Genomic DNA, 16,730 nt, shown 5'->3' on the forward strand with positions numbered 1-16,730 from the left:
AAAATATTCTAGGAAATTGTTGAAAATGAAAATACATATTTTTTTAATACAAATGTTTTATCCCAATATAAAAATCCAAATGACTCATTACCGCATGATAATGTGTCATACTAAAAATTAGGACTCACCCAATAAAGGACTCAAATAGTTCCATCTCTTTAAACAGCAGCTAGGTGCTTTTGAGTGGAGTTCCCCTGGACTTCAATACATTGATATTTTTGAAGCACTAATTTAAACACAAAAAAATAATAATAATAATAGAATAAAGCCCTGTGAGTGGCCTGCGGGGTTCAGGTGAGAGTCCGTCCCACCAGCAGAGTGGGTGCAGGGTTTGTAAATACGTGACTGTACCTTTAAGACAGGCACAGATGAGAGTGAGGAAGTGAAGAATACTGACTTTCGTTTCCCTGGTGAAACTTTTATAAATACCTCCAGCTTGTGCTGTGGAAAGGGGAACTGATAGCTGCAGGTTGCGCTGTGTTACTGAGCTTTTTCTCTGGTGTCGGAACACGGTGAGTGTTTTCAGGGTGATTTTAACCGGGGAAAAGGCGTCTTGTTGTCTTTATGATATTATTTGACACTCATGAATTTGATAAATCTGAAATACATGTCATGCACCAACGTAGACAGAGTCATAACATGTTATGACTATGCGTCTCTGTTGTGTTCAGGTGGATATTATCACACCGACAGTGGATTCAGTAATATCAAATAATAGAAGCACTAATGTTCTTTGAACCTATGAATACTATTAAGTTAAGTCCAAGTGTATTAAAGGGACTTTTGAAAGGTAAGGCTGTGAACAAGAGTGGAGCATGAGGTTTTTTGTATGGAAATATTTAATGTTTAATAACCATTTGTTTATAATGTTAATGTAGATATTGATTGATATTGGCAAACGATTTATAGAGTCAACAGAGGCATACTGGCAGAAAATAATGATGTATTAACTGCTAACATTTAACAGAACACGTTTAACAGTAGACTGATTCCCTTTTTATAAACTAATAAATACATGTTTTTAATATGGGTAACAGTTCTAATGAAGGAAAAAGGCTATAAATAATTCAATTTCATTAACCATATTAACTAGATTTCATGGACTGTGAGCTTTTATCTGAATGTGATAAATGATCATATTGTTAAACAACCTAATTTATGGTCGAGTATATGAGTTTATTTTTCAAATAAAAGTGTTTTTCAGCCCATAAAACAGTTCAAATTGCTAAAAGATAAACTTACAGAAATGATGTCAGTAAAGTGTGTTTGAGGCTCTAAAAAAGAAGGATGTGAAATCAAGATTAAAAGAGAACACGTGGCTCCCATAACACTAAAAGAGAAAAAGGTACAAATCTTTTTCTTAAAAAGTACAATTCAACAATTTAAAATGTCAGTTTTACTTTAAATTACATGATGAACACAGAAAGTGAAAAAAACCCAGGAGGATCAGGGGAGATGACGTATTTTGGAACCTTTGTGCACATGTTGTTTGCTTTGTCTCATAAAGTTAAAGTTCATAACTTAAAGAGGTAATTATACAGATTTTCCAGTCTTATTTTATCCTGAATTTTTTCATGATTCTTTTGTGTGTGTGTGTGTGTGTGTGTTTTTGTGAAAGCTTTTAAAAACATCTAAAGGTAGTGTTAATTATTTAAACCCTTTTTGTTCAACGTCATGCACAGACATGTGACACTTACAGTTACATTGTAGGAGTAATAAAGGAAGGAAGATATTACAGGACTCCGATTGGTTTAGATTGTTGCAGAAGCTGCAGTTAACCATATGTTAATAGAGTGTACTGCTCCTTTTGGTCAGCAGATGGAGGCAACAGATGGAGAAAAGCTGCTCGGAGAACGTGATCAGCCTTTAGCGCCTCATGGAAATGTGAATGAACTGCTGGATGTGGGGCAAGATGATAACATGCAGGGCCAGGTGAGCTCCCTGCTACCCTCAAAACGCTAGTCTCTGTGATTCTCAGGTTTTGGGTGATAGATAACACCCTCGTCCATGGGTATGATTAAATTCCACTACCTTTGCTCTTATCAAACAGTTTTCTCTTTTTTTCTTGAGATGGAGGAGTTTCTGGGGCCACAGGCCGAGTACAATGAGGAGGAGGAGGAGAGGAAGTACTACAGGAGGAAGAGGCTGGGGGTCATCAAGAATGTTCTTGCAGCCAGTATTGGAGCCATGATCGTGTATAGTGTGTATATGGGTGAGTAGGACTGTATGTGTGTGTTTGAAGAGAGCAAAATCATTGAAACACACACATTGACAGAGTTGCAGAGGCTCTGATATGTTATTATTTTTATACACAAGTTATGCACGTGTGTGTGTGTGTGTGTGTGTGTGTGTGTGTGTGTGTGTGTGTGTGTGTGTGTGTGTGTGTGTGTGTGTGTGTGTGCTACAGGCCTACTACAGATGCAGATGATCCTTCATTATGATGTGACGTACCGAGAGGTGAAGTACAGCAACCTTGGCCTGGAGGACATCGACCGCAAGATGATGATGGGCATCAACGTCACGCCCATTATAAGCCTGCTGTACACCCCGGTACTCATCAGGTAGACTCACACAGACACACAAACACTAATAATAAAACCCTTCTCTTCTTTATATTTATCTGTCCTTGCTCTGCCTGGTGTGTATACTTTTCTATTTTGCTTTCAGGTTTCTAGGTACTAAGTGGATGATGTTCCTGGCTTCAGGAATCTACGCACTATTTGTCTCAACCAATTACTGGGAGCGTTACTACACCTTGGTTCCGTCAGCCGTTGCGATTGGTGTGGCCATTGTGCCGCTGTGGGCCTCCTTAGGAAGTTACATCACCAGGTAAGAAACAAGAAATGCAGGGATGGGGTTGGAGACGATGCTTTATAAGAGATCAAGCTTACATCACAGCACTTTGAGCGTGATGTTACGCTTATCTTCAACAGACCAACATTATACCTAAACTTTACCATCATGAATTTAACTGTTTCTCCCTTAAACTAAACCTGACCATATATATGTAAGATCACCATATGCCTACAGTTAACTATCTTTAACCTAAACATAACCATCTATCTTTATTGATTCAAAGGTGATATGTAAGGATAAGCATTAAATCTTTAAACAAAGAGTAAGACATAAGCATCGCACCACAGGATTCAACAAATCCAAATAACTGCCTTCTTTGGTCATATGATCTACTGGAGTTTTGGGAGAGCAGAGAGTTACAAAAAAAAAAAAAACTGGTGACATTATTATTTCTTGTGAGACATGTTATGCCTGTATTGGACGATTCCAGGAGAGAGATGATAGTGACCCAGGGAACAACTTGTTGGATTTTAATCAGATTTTATGGTCAGTGCCTGAACAGCCGGAAGGGCACCCCAGCAGAGTTTCTCTTCTAATAGACAATATAATAAAACAATAAATCTCTGTTCCTCTCCCACTGTGCAGTAATATGATTTAAATACAAATGAACAGTTCAGTCATTTTATTATCCCAGATGGGAAACTTAAAAAACACCCAACACAAAAACAAATAGTACGAAAATGTTTCCTGTACATACAATATACAGAACAAAATAATATAACAAAACAATCTGTAAAATGATCAATTATATGTGCAAATTAAGCAGAGTTATTGCACAGAGAACAATCAAGTTTTTACTCTTATTTTACTCCTATTCACATTTACTCTAAATCAGTGAAGAGTTTCAAACTTAAAGTAAAGGAATATGCAACATGTATGGAGAAAATTGAAACAAATCAGGTCTTAAAACTTGATTTTGACACATTTACCCTCTTCAAAACAGGGTTGTATGATTACATGATGAAGTGGGATCAACCTGTAAATACTCAGTACTACTGGAGCTTTTGTGGTCCCTGGAGTTCCGGGGCCCGAAGCTGTTGTTTACTTTGAATGGCCGATGTTCCAACCTTGAATTGTGACAAAATTAAATCTAAATGATCTCTTTAGCATATCTTTATTGTAATTTCTTTTCGCTTATGGGCTGACACTGATGTATCTGTAATAAGATAAAATCAGATAAAAAAGATAACATGAGTTAAGGAGCTACTGGTCATTGTTGCTTTTATTTTTTGTTTGTTAAAAACAGTTAAATATGAATATCCACTTCAATCTGTGATGTATTCCTCTCCTCTGATAAAGCACAAAATACACTTGTATACAGTCAGCGTTTGTTAACCTGCTGTGTCAAATAATTATGACGAGACCCAAAGAAAGAATCATTAGCTGCTCCAAGAGAGTCTGTTAACAGAAATGTGACAATACCTTATATTGATTCAGTCGATACAAAGCTCCTGATGTGACGAATCAAACGGTGCCAAGCTGAGATCTTTTTGTCACCACTTGTAATTTTTGTTTGGTTCTTTTGTGATTCATGCTGCAGAGAAACAATTTTATCATTCCAACATCTCAAGAAGCGCTTTTATAAAGTTGAGTGCAGAAAGAAACAGAAAATAGTCAATTAAAGGCACATCTCTAAGCAGAATCCATACTTTCAAATCTAATCAAACCATGATTTAACGGCAATTGTTACACCTCGATTATTCAACACTCAGAGCAAAGCTTAGCTTTCAGTGTGTGAAATTAGTTTTTGGTTTGATGGTGTTTTTTGCCCTTTCTGGCTGGTTGGATAATTGTGTACACCTCATGCACAGAGGTAGTGGTCGGTTATGTGATTCTGTGAACTTTAAATATACAATTACATGCCAGATGGGTCAAAATAACTCTATTTTTAGTAAAGTGTATCTTTGTTTTCTGTGTTTTTCTCTCGTCACACCACACAAACACGACGTGCAGGATGGCTCAGCAGTACTACGAGTATGTCAACTACAAAGAAGAGCATGTGCAGGAGCAGAAGAAGCTACCTAAAGGAGCTTGCCACAAATACATCATCGTCTTCCAGTCGGTCTTCAACATCATTTTCCATGTGAGTCCTAGCCAGCGTGGACGTTGATCGTTCACTGACACTTTTTTATGCTAAACAAATAGAGGACTGTGTTGAACTTAAGAAAACAAATCATAATCCCCTTTTTCTCTTCCACTTCAGCTCAGTTTGGTCTTTGCCGAGTTCCCCATGCGTCTCGTCCTCAACGGCTACCTGCATGAGAACAAACACATTCTCTGCAAAGTCAAACACTGCGGTAAAGACACACATCACGTCACCCCCAAAAAAAGACTGAAAGAATCAAAACACTGTGTGAAATGAGGCTGCTCGTAGTGAGTCTTTCAACATCTTATCGCTCAGGATCTTTTGAAATTCCTACCTATATACCTTGTTTATATTTGCAGGAGGCAGCAGTTTCAGTAGAAAAGCTTTAATAAATACAGTGTAGCTACCTGCCAAACTATAAATGGCAGACAGACAAAGTAATCAACCAGCTGGTGCTTACAGTGGAACATTTAGCATCTTAATAGTGAGATATTTTTTCTTAGTAGAGACCAAAATAAAGCTAAAGGGAGAAAATATTGAACTTAATAAACAGTTTGCTACCACATACACTTTAAGACTTAATGCTGCACCCAAGTGGCCACATACATTATTGCAGCTTTAAATCATTAATTGGTTTCAAGTTTCATGTCAAAAACAAAAACTTGTATACCTCATGACCTCTCTGTTTTTTAAGACTCACAGTTTCACAAATAGGCATGAAGTGGAAGTACATGTGCTTATGCCATTTGTCCAATAATAAAGAAACCAAAGTTGCCTCCCAAAGCTTCTACAGTGTGAAACTAGTGAAGAGCAATACTTCTGCTAAAGCTGACACGTTTTTTTGTGGTATGAATAACTTGGGATCCCAAGAATGCTTATGAACAACAATAGGAGGAAATCGAACAGTAGAGAGGTTAACACATTTTCACAATACAGTACTGCGTTCATATACAAAAACACACATATCCTGGTTTTCTTTCAAAGCTGTTACCGCTGTTAGTTCCCTTTCAGCTTTTCAATGTAGATTTTAATCATTCTGTCCATTCTTCATGTCCTAAATAGTAGAGATAAAGCCTCATGTGTTAACGCATTAGATATGACTTGATTAAGACCCTGCCCTTCTTTCCATCACCTTGTTTTCTGATGGCTGTACCCTCCTCTTCCTCTGCCAGGTGCCTCAATCAGTGGCTTAATCCCTGGCTTCAACACCACCGTGTTGACCAAGCTGCCGCGCTCCATGCTGCTCATCCAGGTGGAAAGCGTCCTCATGGGCTTTGCCTTGCTCGCCATGCTCATCGTAAGATCTCAACTCCCTGACACACTAAAACACACATTCTCCTTAGAAGTCAGTGATTTTAGCTGGTTGTTTAGGCGTTGTTTTTTTTTCTAATAAGCTGCTTGTACATCCCACTGTGTATCTATTTTTTATGTAAAGAAAAGGACATATATACATCGTCCCTACTCAATTTAATAATTCAAGGGAAATAAAACTGTCTACTACTTCACACAGTTCCTCTTGCTGTGTGGGGCTGCCTATCGTCCAACAGAAGAGATTGACCTCCGCAGCATAGGCTGGGGAAACATCTTCCAGCTGCCTTTCAAACACCTGAGAGACTACCGGCTGCAACTTCTCCTCCCCTTCTTCATCTACAGTGGATTTGAAGTGTTGTTTGCCATCACTGGATTCTCCCTGGTATGGAGTAGAGTAGCTTTTAGTTGCAATGTGTTATCAGTTTAGGAGATAGTTTGTGTCTTAAATAAAAACCCAATATATGTGATGAATTTAGTTTGAAAAGCAAGCTGGAGGTATAATGGTGCAGGCAGACTTTAGTAATAAGGACAGAAAATATGTCTTTCTTTCCCTCTCTCCACAGTCCTATGGTGTATGTGTATTGGGCCTAAAAAACCTGTGGCTCCTCATTGTCGTCTACGGCCTCTCCTGCTCTGTCTTCTCTTCCCTCTCCTTGTGCCTCCTACGCCTCCCGCGCTGGGTGTGTCTGATGGGGGGCGCCGCTGTGCACTTTGTGCTGCTAGTGACTCTCATGACGTTGGATCTGCCCCCAAATAATCCAAAATATCTCGGCCCTTTGCTGGTGATTAGTGTGCTGTGGGGACTCGGCACTGCCCTGAACAAGACGGGCGTCAGCAGTGAGTAGCAGCTGCAGTCACGATGTCTGCGTGTACTGTGCATTAATTTTGTAAATATATGACATGTTTCGGCATAAACACCTCTCTGTGTGTGTGTGTGTGTGTGTGTGTGTGTGTGTGTGTGTGTGTGTCAGCCCTGCTCAGTATGCTGTATGCTGAAGAAAAGGAACGTCTGGACTTTGTCTACACCATCTATCACTGGTGGCAGGCCCTTGCCATCTTCATAGTCTACCTCTGGTCCTACCTGCCTATGAGGGTATGTGACTGTGTGTGTTTGTGTGTTTGTGTGTGTGTGTAGAGTGAATGTTTAGTGTGTGTTTGTGCCTATTTTTTGTCCCTTACATCTTGTATTTTTTGTCCTCTCCCTCTCAGGCCAAAATCTCTATCCTATTGGCCACGTTACTGCTGGCAAGCTACTGCTATTGGGTGATGGAGCGTCGCCTCGCTAGGAATGTGATTCCCAGACGGCCTCGGATCCCTCGGCCAAGGCACAAGGTAACCAGTCACAGTGTGCCACGAATAACAGCCCTTCACAGGCCAAGTTATTTAACAAATTCCAACAAGGAGTTTAGTTTCCAGTGAGGGCAGCTATGGTAAAATGGCTCTCATGTTACTGCAGAACGAGTTGAATAAAATCAACTGTCATTTTCGGCAATATTGCCGTTCGTGTGATGTGAACAAAAACAACCAGTGGCAGTTTTTTAATTGCTCATTTGTTTCATCATTTTTGCAATTTCAGCATTAAGCATTTCTTTGCTAATTTCAAATCAAATCTTTTATTTAATATAGCTCTCACTGGAATGAATATGCAGTCACCTATGATCTCATGCACTGTTGGATATAAAAATTGTGGGTAAAGTTCAAAGTCAGATTATATTTACTGTAGTGTGTATGGCATAGTTATATTAAATAAGCAGTACTCCTCTGTATGTAATGTAGTGTCTTTCTGGGTCCGTGTGGGCTGAGAAGCAATGGATAAATTACACTTCAATATTAAATATTAATTCAAGAATATATAAGAAGATGGAATTGAGTTCATTATTTTTCTTTTATGTGTGATATTACACATGAGAATGTAGTATCACACTCACATCATGGCTGCTTAGTGGAAGCAAAAACAGAAGCTGAGGTCAACTCTGTTTGTCATTTTTACCCGTGGTTTGGTAAAATAGCAGAAGTGCCGTTGCTAGGGTTACCTGCAAACTTTTATACCACGTACTCTAACTTCAAAGTTCAGACTGGTGACGAAAAGCACAACTACATTTGAGGTTTCATGTTACATACTTTTAGCTACCTCCTGCTATCCAATCAGAAATGTTTATGATTAAAGTGTAACTTCTGAGATCAACTCACAGCTTATTTATAGATTTGAGTGTGAATGCAGTCGGCTACTTACTGTAACTGCCTTTCTTTAATCAATCCCTTCTCTATTTACGCTTGGTGTGTTCATTACTTGGCATCTCAAGTAAAACTGTCCAAAGCCTCTACTGAAGCTAAAGCGGTCAGATCAGCAACTGATTTAAACCATCACAACATTGCAGAAGATCAAATCTAACTTCACACCAGAAATCAATTTTTTCTGGAGCCAACAATGCTTTTTGCATCCAGCATGTAAATGCGTCACTCCAAGAAATTCTGTTTATCTCAGAAATAATAAATAAGCTATTGAGATTGAGTGTGTGGTGAGATTTAAACTCTTGGAAACATTAATTTGTCTTGCACTGAACCAACTTGCTATGGAAGAAATCCTTCAACTGTGTAGGAGTGAATTCAATCTTATTAATTGCAAACACATTTCGACTCACTGTGACTCACTTCCTCTCCCCAGTTATCAATAGAACATAAAAATTTGTGTCCGCAGGTCAAAGGCTACCGCTACCTGGAAGAGGACAACTCAGATGAGTCAGACTCTGAGAAAAGTGAAGAGGACGAGACTGAGGAGGAGGAGGAGGAGGAGAGGAAGGACGACGACGAGCATGTGGCGGAGGAGATCGGAGCAGAGGACAGAGAGGAAGGGGGCCAGGACGGAGGAGCCCAGGGATTTGACTCACCCGGCGCCAGGAGGAGAGGGGCCGAGGGTCACCACCACAGATGGGAGGATGCCTATGAAAGGGAAGAGCGGGAGGGATGGTGAGAGAGGAAAAAAGAGGAGAAAAAGGAAGAAATGATGGACAGATGACAACGACACAGGAGAATGGGAGAAATGCTGGAAGCTAATATTCATGAAACTATTCATATTTTTTTACTGAGATTTATCCTTCATAAAATTCTTATATACTACACTAAACAGAACACACATTTTTCTGGCATGAGCTTTAATTATTCACTGTGCAACTTCACAACAGTGATCCAGAAAACAAGGTAAAGGTAAAGCAACTAGAAATGCTATATTTCTGTAAAATAACAGGCATCATGAAGGATAGCACACACTGGATAATACAAGACTGAAACTCAGATACAACTTTAGTTTTTTTCTTCTGCTGCACAGTTTGTGGCACATATTTACCAAAAGTGCTGATAATTATTGTAGCTACTTTTTATACTTCATCAAGTAGAAAAAAAACTTTAAAAAAAAATATGCACCTACCTGCAAAGACAGAACTGAAAGCAACTAAAAAAGAAATGAGGAATTGATTTTCTCTGTTTATCCCGCGGGGTGAAGTGTGTTATGATGGAGTCACTTTCAGAGAGCCTTGCTGGATGTGAACAGCATAAACAGCCTGAGTTATATTTGTTCTTTTCTGTCTTTGTTTACCTTCAACCCCTTAACGTATGCACATTTATTTAAGGAAACCTACTCATGACATTATCAGAAGTTCAGACACGTGTCTGTTGCACTGATGTATCTCCTGGGCTGGGTTAAACGTGCTTTTTGCAGAAGCGAAATATGAATATGACTGTATGAATGTATTTAGTTTGGTTCAATTTGAAACAGGTGCCAGGGTCAGTAATGTACGACCATAGCCAGTAAGGTACACATTTTAGTTAACATTGGCCTCAAGTGACTATTAATGCTTAATTTAAATTCAGCAATAAACAAGATAAAGAGTCTGCAGCCAAGCTAACAGCTCCTTGAGGCTACTTGTTTTTACTTGTAAATTACAATTACACACAATGTTACCATGGGGATGCTTGGCAGGTACAGCGTCTACCATATTCACTATCATATTTTGGTGTGTTAGCATGCTAACATTAGCTAATTAGCATTAGACACAGATGGTACAGGTGACGCTGACTAGAGGATAGTCAGGGGTTCATTGCCTCATACAGCATTATCTGGGGACCATGAATGTGTGTACAACATTTCATTGCAATTGATCCAACACATTCAGATTATGTCGGAAACTATTAATGGATCAGGGTGTCCACATGCTGTTAATAAGCCTAGAAAGTATTGTAATTTTTTGTGTAAATCTGAGAAAGTGAAATTGAAATGTCCTACATGTCATTAAGAGGTACTATTTTTTCATGACGCAACAACAGCTTTATTTGAGTCATATCGATATTCTTTTAAATGTTTATAACTGGTCTGGTTGCATATACAAACCAATGTGGCACAAAGGTTTTACTATGTCCATTTTATGAAGTCATTACACCTACATTTTGTTTTACTCAACAATTTGAACAATTTTTTTTGTGTGTTGGTAAGATTCATGTGTCATGAGAAAAGTAATCAATAATCATGACTACAAGCTGTAATGCCTTCATAGTAATGGTGAACTATTTCATGTGTTTTTGTGGGTATATACTCAAACATCTTTAATTGACTCTGTTGGGAATGTAATCACTGTCAGAAATGTTATTTAAACCAGCTGCCAATATCACAAACAGAGTTATAAATTAGTTCTCAGTGTACTGACACCAAAAGCTACTCAATGGCTCTTTCATTCCTATGAAGTTATGAATTTATGTAATATAATGTTACTGACTTTGTGTGAAACTGTTGCTGTTTCCTGGAATATATTTTGTACTCCTCTCTTGAATACAGCTGCAAATTTGAAAAAAAAATGTGTTGAAGTCTATTGCTGCTGCTTCTTAATGGGTGGGTGGTGTGAAAGTCGCTGAAGCCACTGACTTCAGCGACTTTCATAACTAGTGACAACCTAACAAATATCGCCATGGAAACTTGAGGAAAATCAAAGAATAGCATGATTAAGTTAATTTCTCATTGCTCATATTGTGATACAGTACAATTACATTCCAGCACATTTATAAATGTAGACTACTTTATGATATAACAATAATGGCAGAGAAAGAAAAAGAGATAGTTCAAAAATGTACTGCTCTAAAAAAATATAAGCAGAAAATATTAGAAATATTATGTACATAATTACTGTTACTTCTTTTGAGTGTTAAATTACTGGTGTGTTGAAATACTCCTATTGAAAATATGTTTATTGGTGTTTAAATCATTTTTCTGTGTAATTTCTGAGTAATTTAACAATGCTTCATTTTATAGTTTGTGTGCTGCCAGACATTCTCTCTTCATACTTTAATTCACACAGGAATCACAGTAACAACTTCTTATGTTCTGAATTGAAACTTTATTTCACTTATAGCAAAACAAAATACTTCTGAGTATGAACAGAAATATGAATATGAGCTGAGATAAAGAGGTAGCTTCTTATAGGACTGATGTTTTACTTTGTCGTCACTTTGTGGTCCTGACGAATGAAGCCCTAAGCTCAGAATCAAACCTGAAATTCAGGCTTTGGGCTCATATTCAGGCTCCTGAAGCACAGCACCCAGGTGATGGTCTGAGCCCGGGCACCGTTGCTGCCGCCGGTGCAGATCTCTTCCCTCTTAGTGCCTGATGCGCCTGATGGACTGGATCTTTGGAGTCTGGCAGTGGGAGCCCCAGTTCTTCCAGTGCTGGTAGTCTCCGCTGTGTCTCTCACACTCCATGATGTACTGCTGGCCTCTGTAGCCGGGGTACTCGTAGCACACAAAGCTGTACAAACACAGGCGACAGAGGAGGGTAAGAAGAGGGTAAGAGAGATACAGTCTCATAAGTTTCTTCATGTGAACACATTTTAAACATGTGTTTAAAGAACAAATGCTGTATGTTGTATTCTATTTAACCCCATCAGAACCACAATTGCTTAATCAGTTAGTAGTGGGCTATTATAGTCTCAATAGTTTCTGAAGTTTCCATAGATACCATTTATGTCATGGTGATTTGAAATCTGTATATTATAAGCCGCCTCCAGTCATGCCAGCAGCTATGTAACTCTCAGCTCTTGTAAGGAAAACATGGCTCTCTGATAGGCTGTTACCCTGTGAAAGCATCTGAGAAAAAATCCATTTAAAACTTATGAATATTTATAACTGGAGATTTGGATCTTATTAGAAAAAGAGAACTAATTAACTTTTATGTTAACTGCAGACATGATAACAAGGCATGGGGCAACCCCAAAGTTAATCTTTTAACTTATCTATAAAGCATTAGTAAATTATTTATAAACCATGAATAAGCTCATGAGTTTAAACATCTGCATCTTTTATAAAGGATGCCTTATTAGAAAGCTGCAGTGATATGTCTTATAGGTTTTTTCTGCTCCTGTCTTGATTTTATGCCTCTTTTTTTATCTCCATAAAATCCACAAAGATGTCTTCCTGATAAAAGGTTCCAATCAACTTGAGGTAGAAGGTGTTGGGAGAAGTACGGACTTACGCTCCACACTGCACATGCATGGACTCCACCTCAGGCTTGAACCATCCCATGGCCTGCAGGGAGGGGTAGTCGTCGCACAGCTCGGTGCAGCGGCCCATGAAGTTCTCCCTCTCGAAGATCATCATACGGCTGCTTTGGTGAGACTGTGAAGGGGGCGGATGGAGAGGGAGAGATGGAAAAGAACAGCGAGTCAGTATGTGTGTTACCATTGGAGCTGTCAGACAGATGTACAGCGAGAGCAGACGTTCGACACTGAGTTGTCTTTCTATTTTTGGGCTGCCTCAGTCACTCGCTGTGTGGCTCACTCCTCTGTCACTCTGTCACTCAGTCATTCAGTCACTCACTATCATCTCCTGCTCTTTCACTCCCACCTCCCTCTTTCATTGTAGCCCTCCCCTCCCTTTCAGGTACTCACAGCGCAGTAGATGGGGCGGAAGGACATGAAGCGCTCTGTGTGGTAGGACAGGGAGCCGCTGTAGGACTCCCAGTTGGGGTACTCGCCTCTCTCCAGGATGAACTGCTGGCCCTGGAAGTCATGGTGCTCGAAACCAACCCAACTGGACAGAGAGGTGGAAAGGGTCAAATGAGTGAGTAACAGGGGTACAAAGAGTTTAACCAACTCAGACTGGAGATAAAACTGACAGGTGACAGGTAACATTAAACAGGATGAGAGGAGATAAGAGAGAGGGGAAAGGCCTGCAGATCCCTCTAGTGGTCAGAGGCAACACTGCACCTAAAGAGAAGGATGGTGAGCATGTGCATGAAGTTGTTAAGAGTCCTGACTGATTTAAAAAAAAGTTAATTGTGGAAAAGGTTTCATCTCTAAATTCAATATCTGCCATTTTCCAACAGAGTTTTATATGCTGAAGGATTGTATTATTTTTCAAGATTCAGGAAAATCCTTAGCTGAATTTACAAAATTACATTAATAAAAAAAGAAGTTTCTAAGTTCTAATGAGACAAAAGTGACAAGTTCTTGTCAGGTTGCACAGAGAAGAAAAAATGGATATTTAAAGTATGATAAACTGTACGACAAAGAAAAGTCTGGAATTTTGCTTTAAGAGTTACGAAAACTTCCAATCATCAAAATAGCTGCAGACTAATTTGTATTTGACCATTTTAGTGTGTTGACTTTGATTCTGCAAAAACAGCTTTTGGAGCTCAGCAACTATATTTGAATCTTTAGTCCATAAATTATGTATACTGCTGCACTGTCTGCGAGATTCTGAGTGAATCTCTCACTGAAGAGTTAGAGCTAAATCTGCACTCGGCTGCTGAAGTCAGCAGGTGCTGGAGAATCAATTGGCAAGCATTGCAGAACATGACTAAGACCTGGGCTGCTCAAAGTAAAGTTTTGGTCTTAAATGCGTCAAAATACTGAGGGTGACGTGAGTTTGCGCTTACTCTCACTCTGAATTAAGAATAAACGCTGTGCGTAAGTGTTGAGACTGATCCACTGCTGCTGAATTATTTGAATGAGCTCGAAAGGTTTTGTAACTGTGTGAGGAAACTCCGACAGATGGCTGTGTTACGCATGCAGAGACACGCTTACCTAGAGAGAGAGAAGATGCTTGGAGATCCTCAGCCTAATACTGTGTTGAATTGAGTGAGAATCCAATCAAAATGATGAAAAACTACAATAATTATCAGCCTTTGGCCATTCTGAAAAAATAATTCATTTCAAATTTAGTTGGACACTATCTTCCAAAACTGATGGAATCTAAAACTTGTGTCCTGCCTCTTTTAAAGTTAAATATTTTATGTTAAAATTAAACTCTGTATTATCTGCTCTGGAAAAGCAGTAATAATGAAAGACCTCATTTAAGCACAGTCACATTTAAAATTAAGCATCTGTCCTTGTTCAGCTTATACATCTCATACATTTTAACATTAACATTATCAATTCTAACTTATCGTGAAGAGCATATGTGCGTGTGTGTGTGTGAGAGAGACACAGTGAATATTCTCAGAGGGATTCATCATCACAAGTTGTGCATTAAAATGTGATGAATGGGTGATGCAGCATTGACGTGTAAGCTTTTGGAGGCCTGTTATTGGCTGATTCAGTGACAGGGTGGGGGGCAATTTGGGTAGACATAGCTGCAGTTATTTATATCTAAGTTATTTTTAGGGGTGCATCTAGCAATTATTTAATTACCAAATAATCTACTGATCATGGCCTCAATTCATTGTTGTGGCTATGAAATGTTAAAAAAACTAGTGAAAATACTCAGTGCAGCAAAAAGCAGCAGATCCTCACATTTGAATAGTTATTTTTGTATTTTGTAGCCCAATTATTTAATGACTTGACTAATTGTATCAGATTTACTTATTTTATAGCCTTTATGAGTAACTGTAGTCAGCAACTGAGCACCACAGCTTAGCTTTTAAGTTATTTTTAGTGTTTTTTAATACAAAACTGTGTTGTAGGATCCTATTATAGGTTTTTGCTCCTGTCCCCCTAATTTTTATGACTTATGAATCAAAGTTAAGACACATCTTCATTAATTTGATACTTTCTGGCCCACTTCATCTCCATCACCCTCATCCTTCCCTCTCCACCTCCCGTTTGAGTGTTTTTTTCATTCAATTAACCTCCCTCACAGCTCAACAATGCTGACTCACTCTCTTTCTATCAGCTTCTACTCTTTTCCTATCTGTGAGTGAACTTCCATCATCCCCAAAACCATGTTGAGTGGTGTTGAAGTGGACTCTCTAACACTGAAACAACATCCTCCACTAGCCCTAACTGAAAGTACATGCACAGAAGGATCTTACACATACTTACATATTTCCATTTCTGGATGTACTCATATATTATTTTCACAGTATGTTATCAGGTGTTGAAATTAAAACTGAAACAATAGCAACATAAACATATAGAATAGACTCATTGTTGCAGAACATGTGAAATTAGAGGTCGATGACAACTTGGTGATGCCATGATCAGCAGTTATGGTGATGGATTTATACTAGATGTCAAGGCCTTAGATTAAAACAGTAAACCAGCTGGCATTCTCTAGAGGTCATGCTGATCTTTTACATCATGCAACTCTCACTTTTGGTGCTGAAAATATGACTGAAATAAAAATAAGAGTTGTGAGTACAAAAACTGGAAAATAGAAATATAATAGTAACAGTATAGATAGTATAGTTTCTCTATGAAAAGTGTTATAAATAGTAAAATCCTTTGTGTATCCACTTTGAGACAAAGAAGTGTCATACAGTTTTACTAAAGGCACAAAAAACCCTCGTGTGGCCTCAAATTGTGAATAGAATCTGCTGACCACAGGTAAGAGACACATTCCAGATTTGAATAGCCGGCACAAAAGTGAGAGTCCACCAGTGTAAATGGCTTTCAGTCTGGTTAAAAAGACTCTTTCTCTGTGTCTGAAAGAGCAGCAGTCGTGTTTATCCTGGGTGCCCCCCCCGCCTCCCCCACGTGTAGGATGGGGTGACCTCTGAGGTGACAGCTTGGACACTACTTCCTCTATTATGATCTCTCTCTCTCCGTCTCACAGAGACACACTTATGTAAACACACACTTACATAAACACCCATACACAAGCACACACACACACACACACACACACACACACACACACACACACACACACACAGTCAGCCAGCTTTCCACAGAGACTTGCAGGCGTACAGGCTGTGTGACTCACGCTCCACTCTCCACTCGGATGGAGCGGATGTTGTCCAGGCCACACTCGTGGATGTTGCAGCACTCAGAGGTGAACTCCACACACTTGCCCTGGAAATGCTCCCTGTCGAACACAGTCACCTACATGCACACAGGAAGAAGCAAATAGAAGGTGTGAAGGATGTGTGTGCTATATACATATTGATGAATATGTGTGTAAGTGTGTACGTGTGTGAATTCACCTTAAAGAAAGGGGCTGTACCCATGCTAGGGAAGTACATGGGTGAGGACATGTGGGTTCTGGTGACTCTATTCAT

General features: G+C 39.1%; 2 protein-coding genes across 2 annotated transcripts; one reads left to right on the forward strand and one right to left on the reverse strand.

The window, feature by feature from the left end:
- Positions 1-1,617: 1,617 nt before the first annotated feature.
- Positions 1,618-11,073, forward strand: unc93b1 (unc-93 homolog B1, TLR signaling regulator). The gene is made up of 13 exons (XM_053334768.1): positions 1,618-1,637; positions 1,816-1,932; positions 2,071-2,212; positions 2,408-2,561; positions 2,668-2,829; positions 4,810-4,939; positions 5,060-5,153; positions 6,115-6,239; positions 6,453-6,635; positions 6,817-7,090; positions 7,225-7,346; positions 7,463-7,585; positions 8,952-11,073. Exons 2-13 carry the CDS (start codon positions 1,819-1,821, stop codon positions 9,222-9,224), a joined length of 1,896 nt encoding a protein of 631 aa, XP_053190743.1. The 5' UTR covers positions 1,618-1,637; positions 1,816-1,818; the 3' UTR covers positions 9,225-11,073.
- An 820-nt stretch (positions 11,074-11,893) lies between these two features.
- cryba1l2 (crystallin, beta A1, like 2) lies at positions 11,894-16,730 on the reverse strand. The gene is made up of 5 exons (XM_053334829.1): positions 16,656-16,730; positions 16,436-16,554; positions 13,180-13,321; positions 12,765-12,907; positions 11,894-12,041 (listed from the first exon to the last, which is right to left on the reverse strand). The coding sequence occupies exons 1-5, from the start codon at positions 16,728-16,730 to the stop codon at positions 11,894-11,896; spliced, it is 627 nt and encodes a 208-aa protein (XP_053190804.1).

Source organism: Scomber japonicus, chromosome 2 (assembly GCF_027409825.1).
Source record: "Scomber japonicus isolate fScoJap1 chromosome 2, fScoJap1.pri, whole genome shotgun sequence".
Taxonomy (NCBI): domain Eukaryota; kingdom Metazoa; phylum Chordata; class Actinopteri; order Scombriformes; family Scombridae; genus Scomber; species Scomber japonicus.

Excerpts from the sequence above, each read along its gene's own strand:
- unc93b1 (XM_053334768.1), top strand. The coding sequence starts at position 1,819 with ATGGAGGCAACAGATGGAGAAAAGCTGCTCGGAGAACGTGATCAGCCT. Across the intron at positions 5,154-6,114 it reads CTGCAAAGTCAAACACTGCG|GTGCCTCAATCAGTGGCTTA; the intron begins GTAAAGACACAC and ends TTCCTCTGCCAG. Across the intron at positions 6,636-6,816 it reads CCATCACTGGATTCTCCCTG|TCCTATGGTGTATGTGTATT; the intron begins GTATGGAGTAGA and ends CTCTCTCCACAG.
- cryba1l2 (XM_053334829.1), bottom strand. The coding sequence starts at position 16,730 with ATGAATAGAGTCACCAGAACCCACATGTCCTCACCCATGTACTTCCCT. Across the intron at positions 13,322-16,435 it reads ATCCGAGTGGAGAGTGGAGC|TTGGGTTGGTTTCGAGCACC; the intron begins GTGAGTCACACA and ends CTCTCTGTCCAG. Across the intron at positions 12,908-13,179 it reads TCCGCCCCATCTACTGCGCT|TCTCACCAAAGCAGCCGTAT; the intron begins GTGAGTACCTGA and ends CCCCCTTCACAG.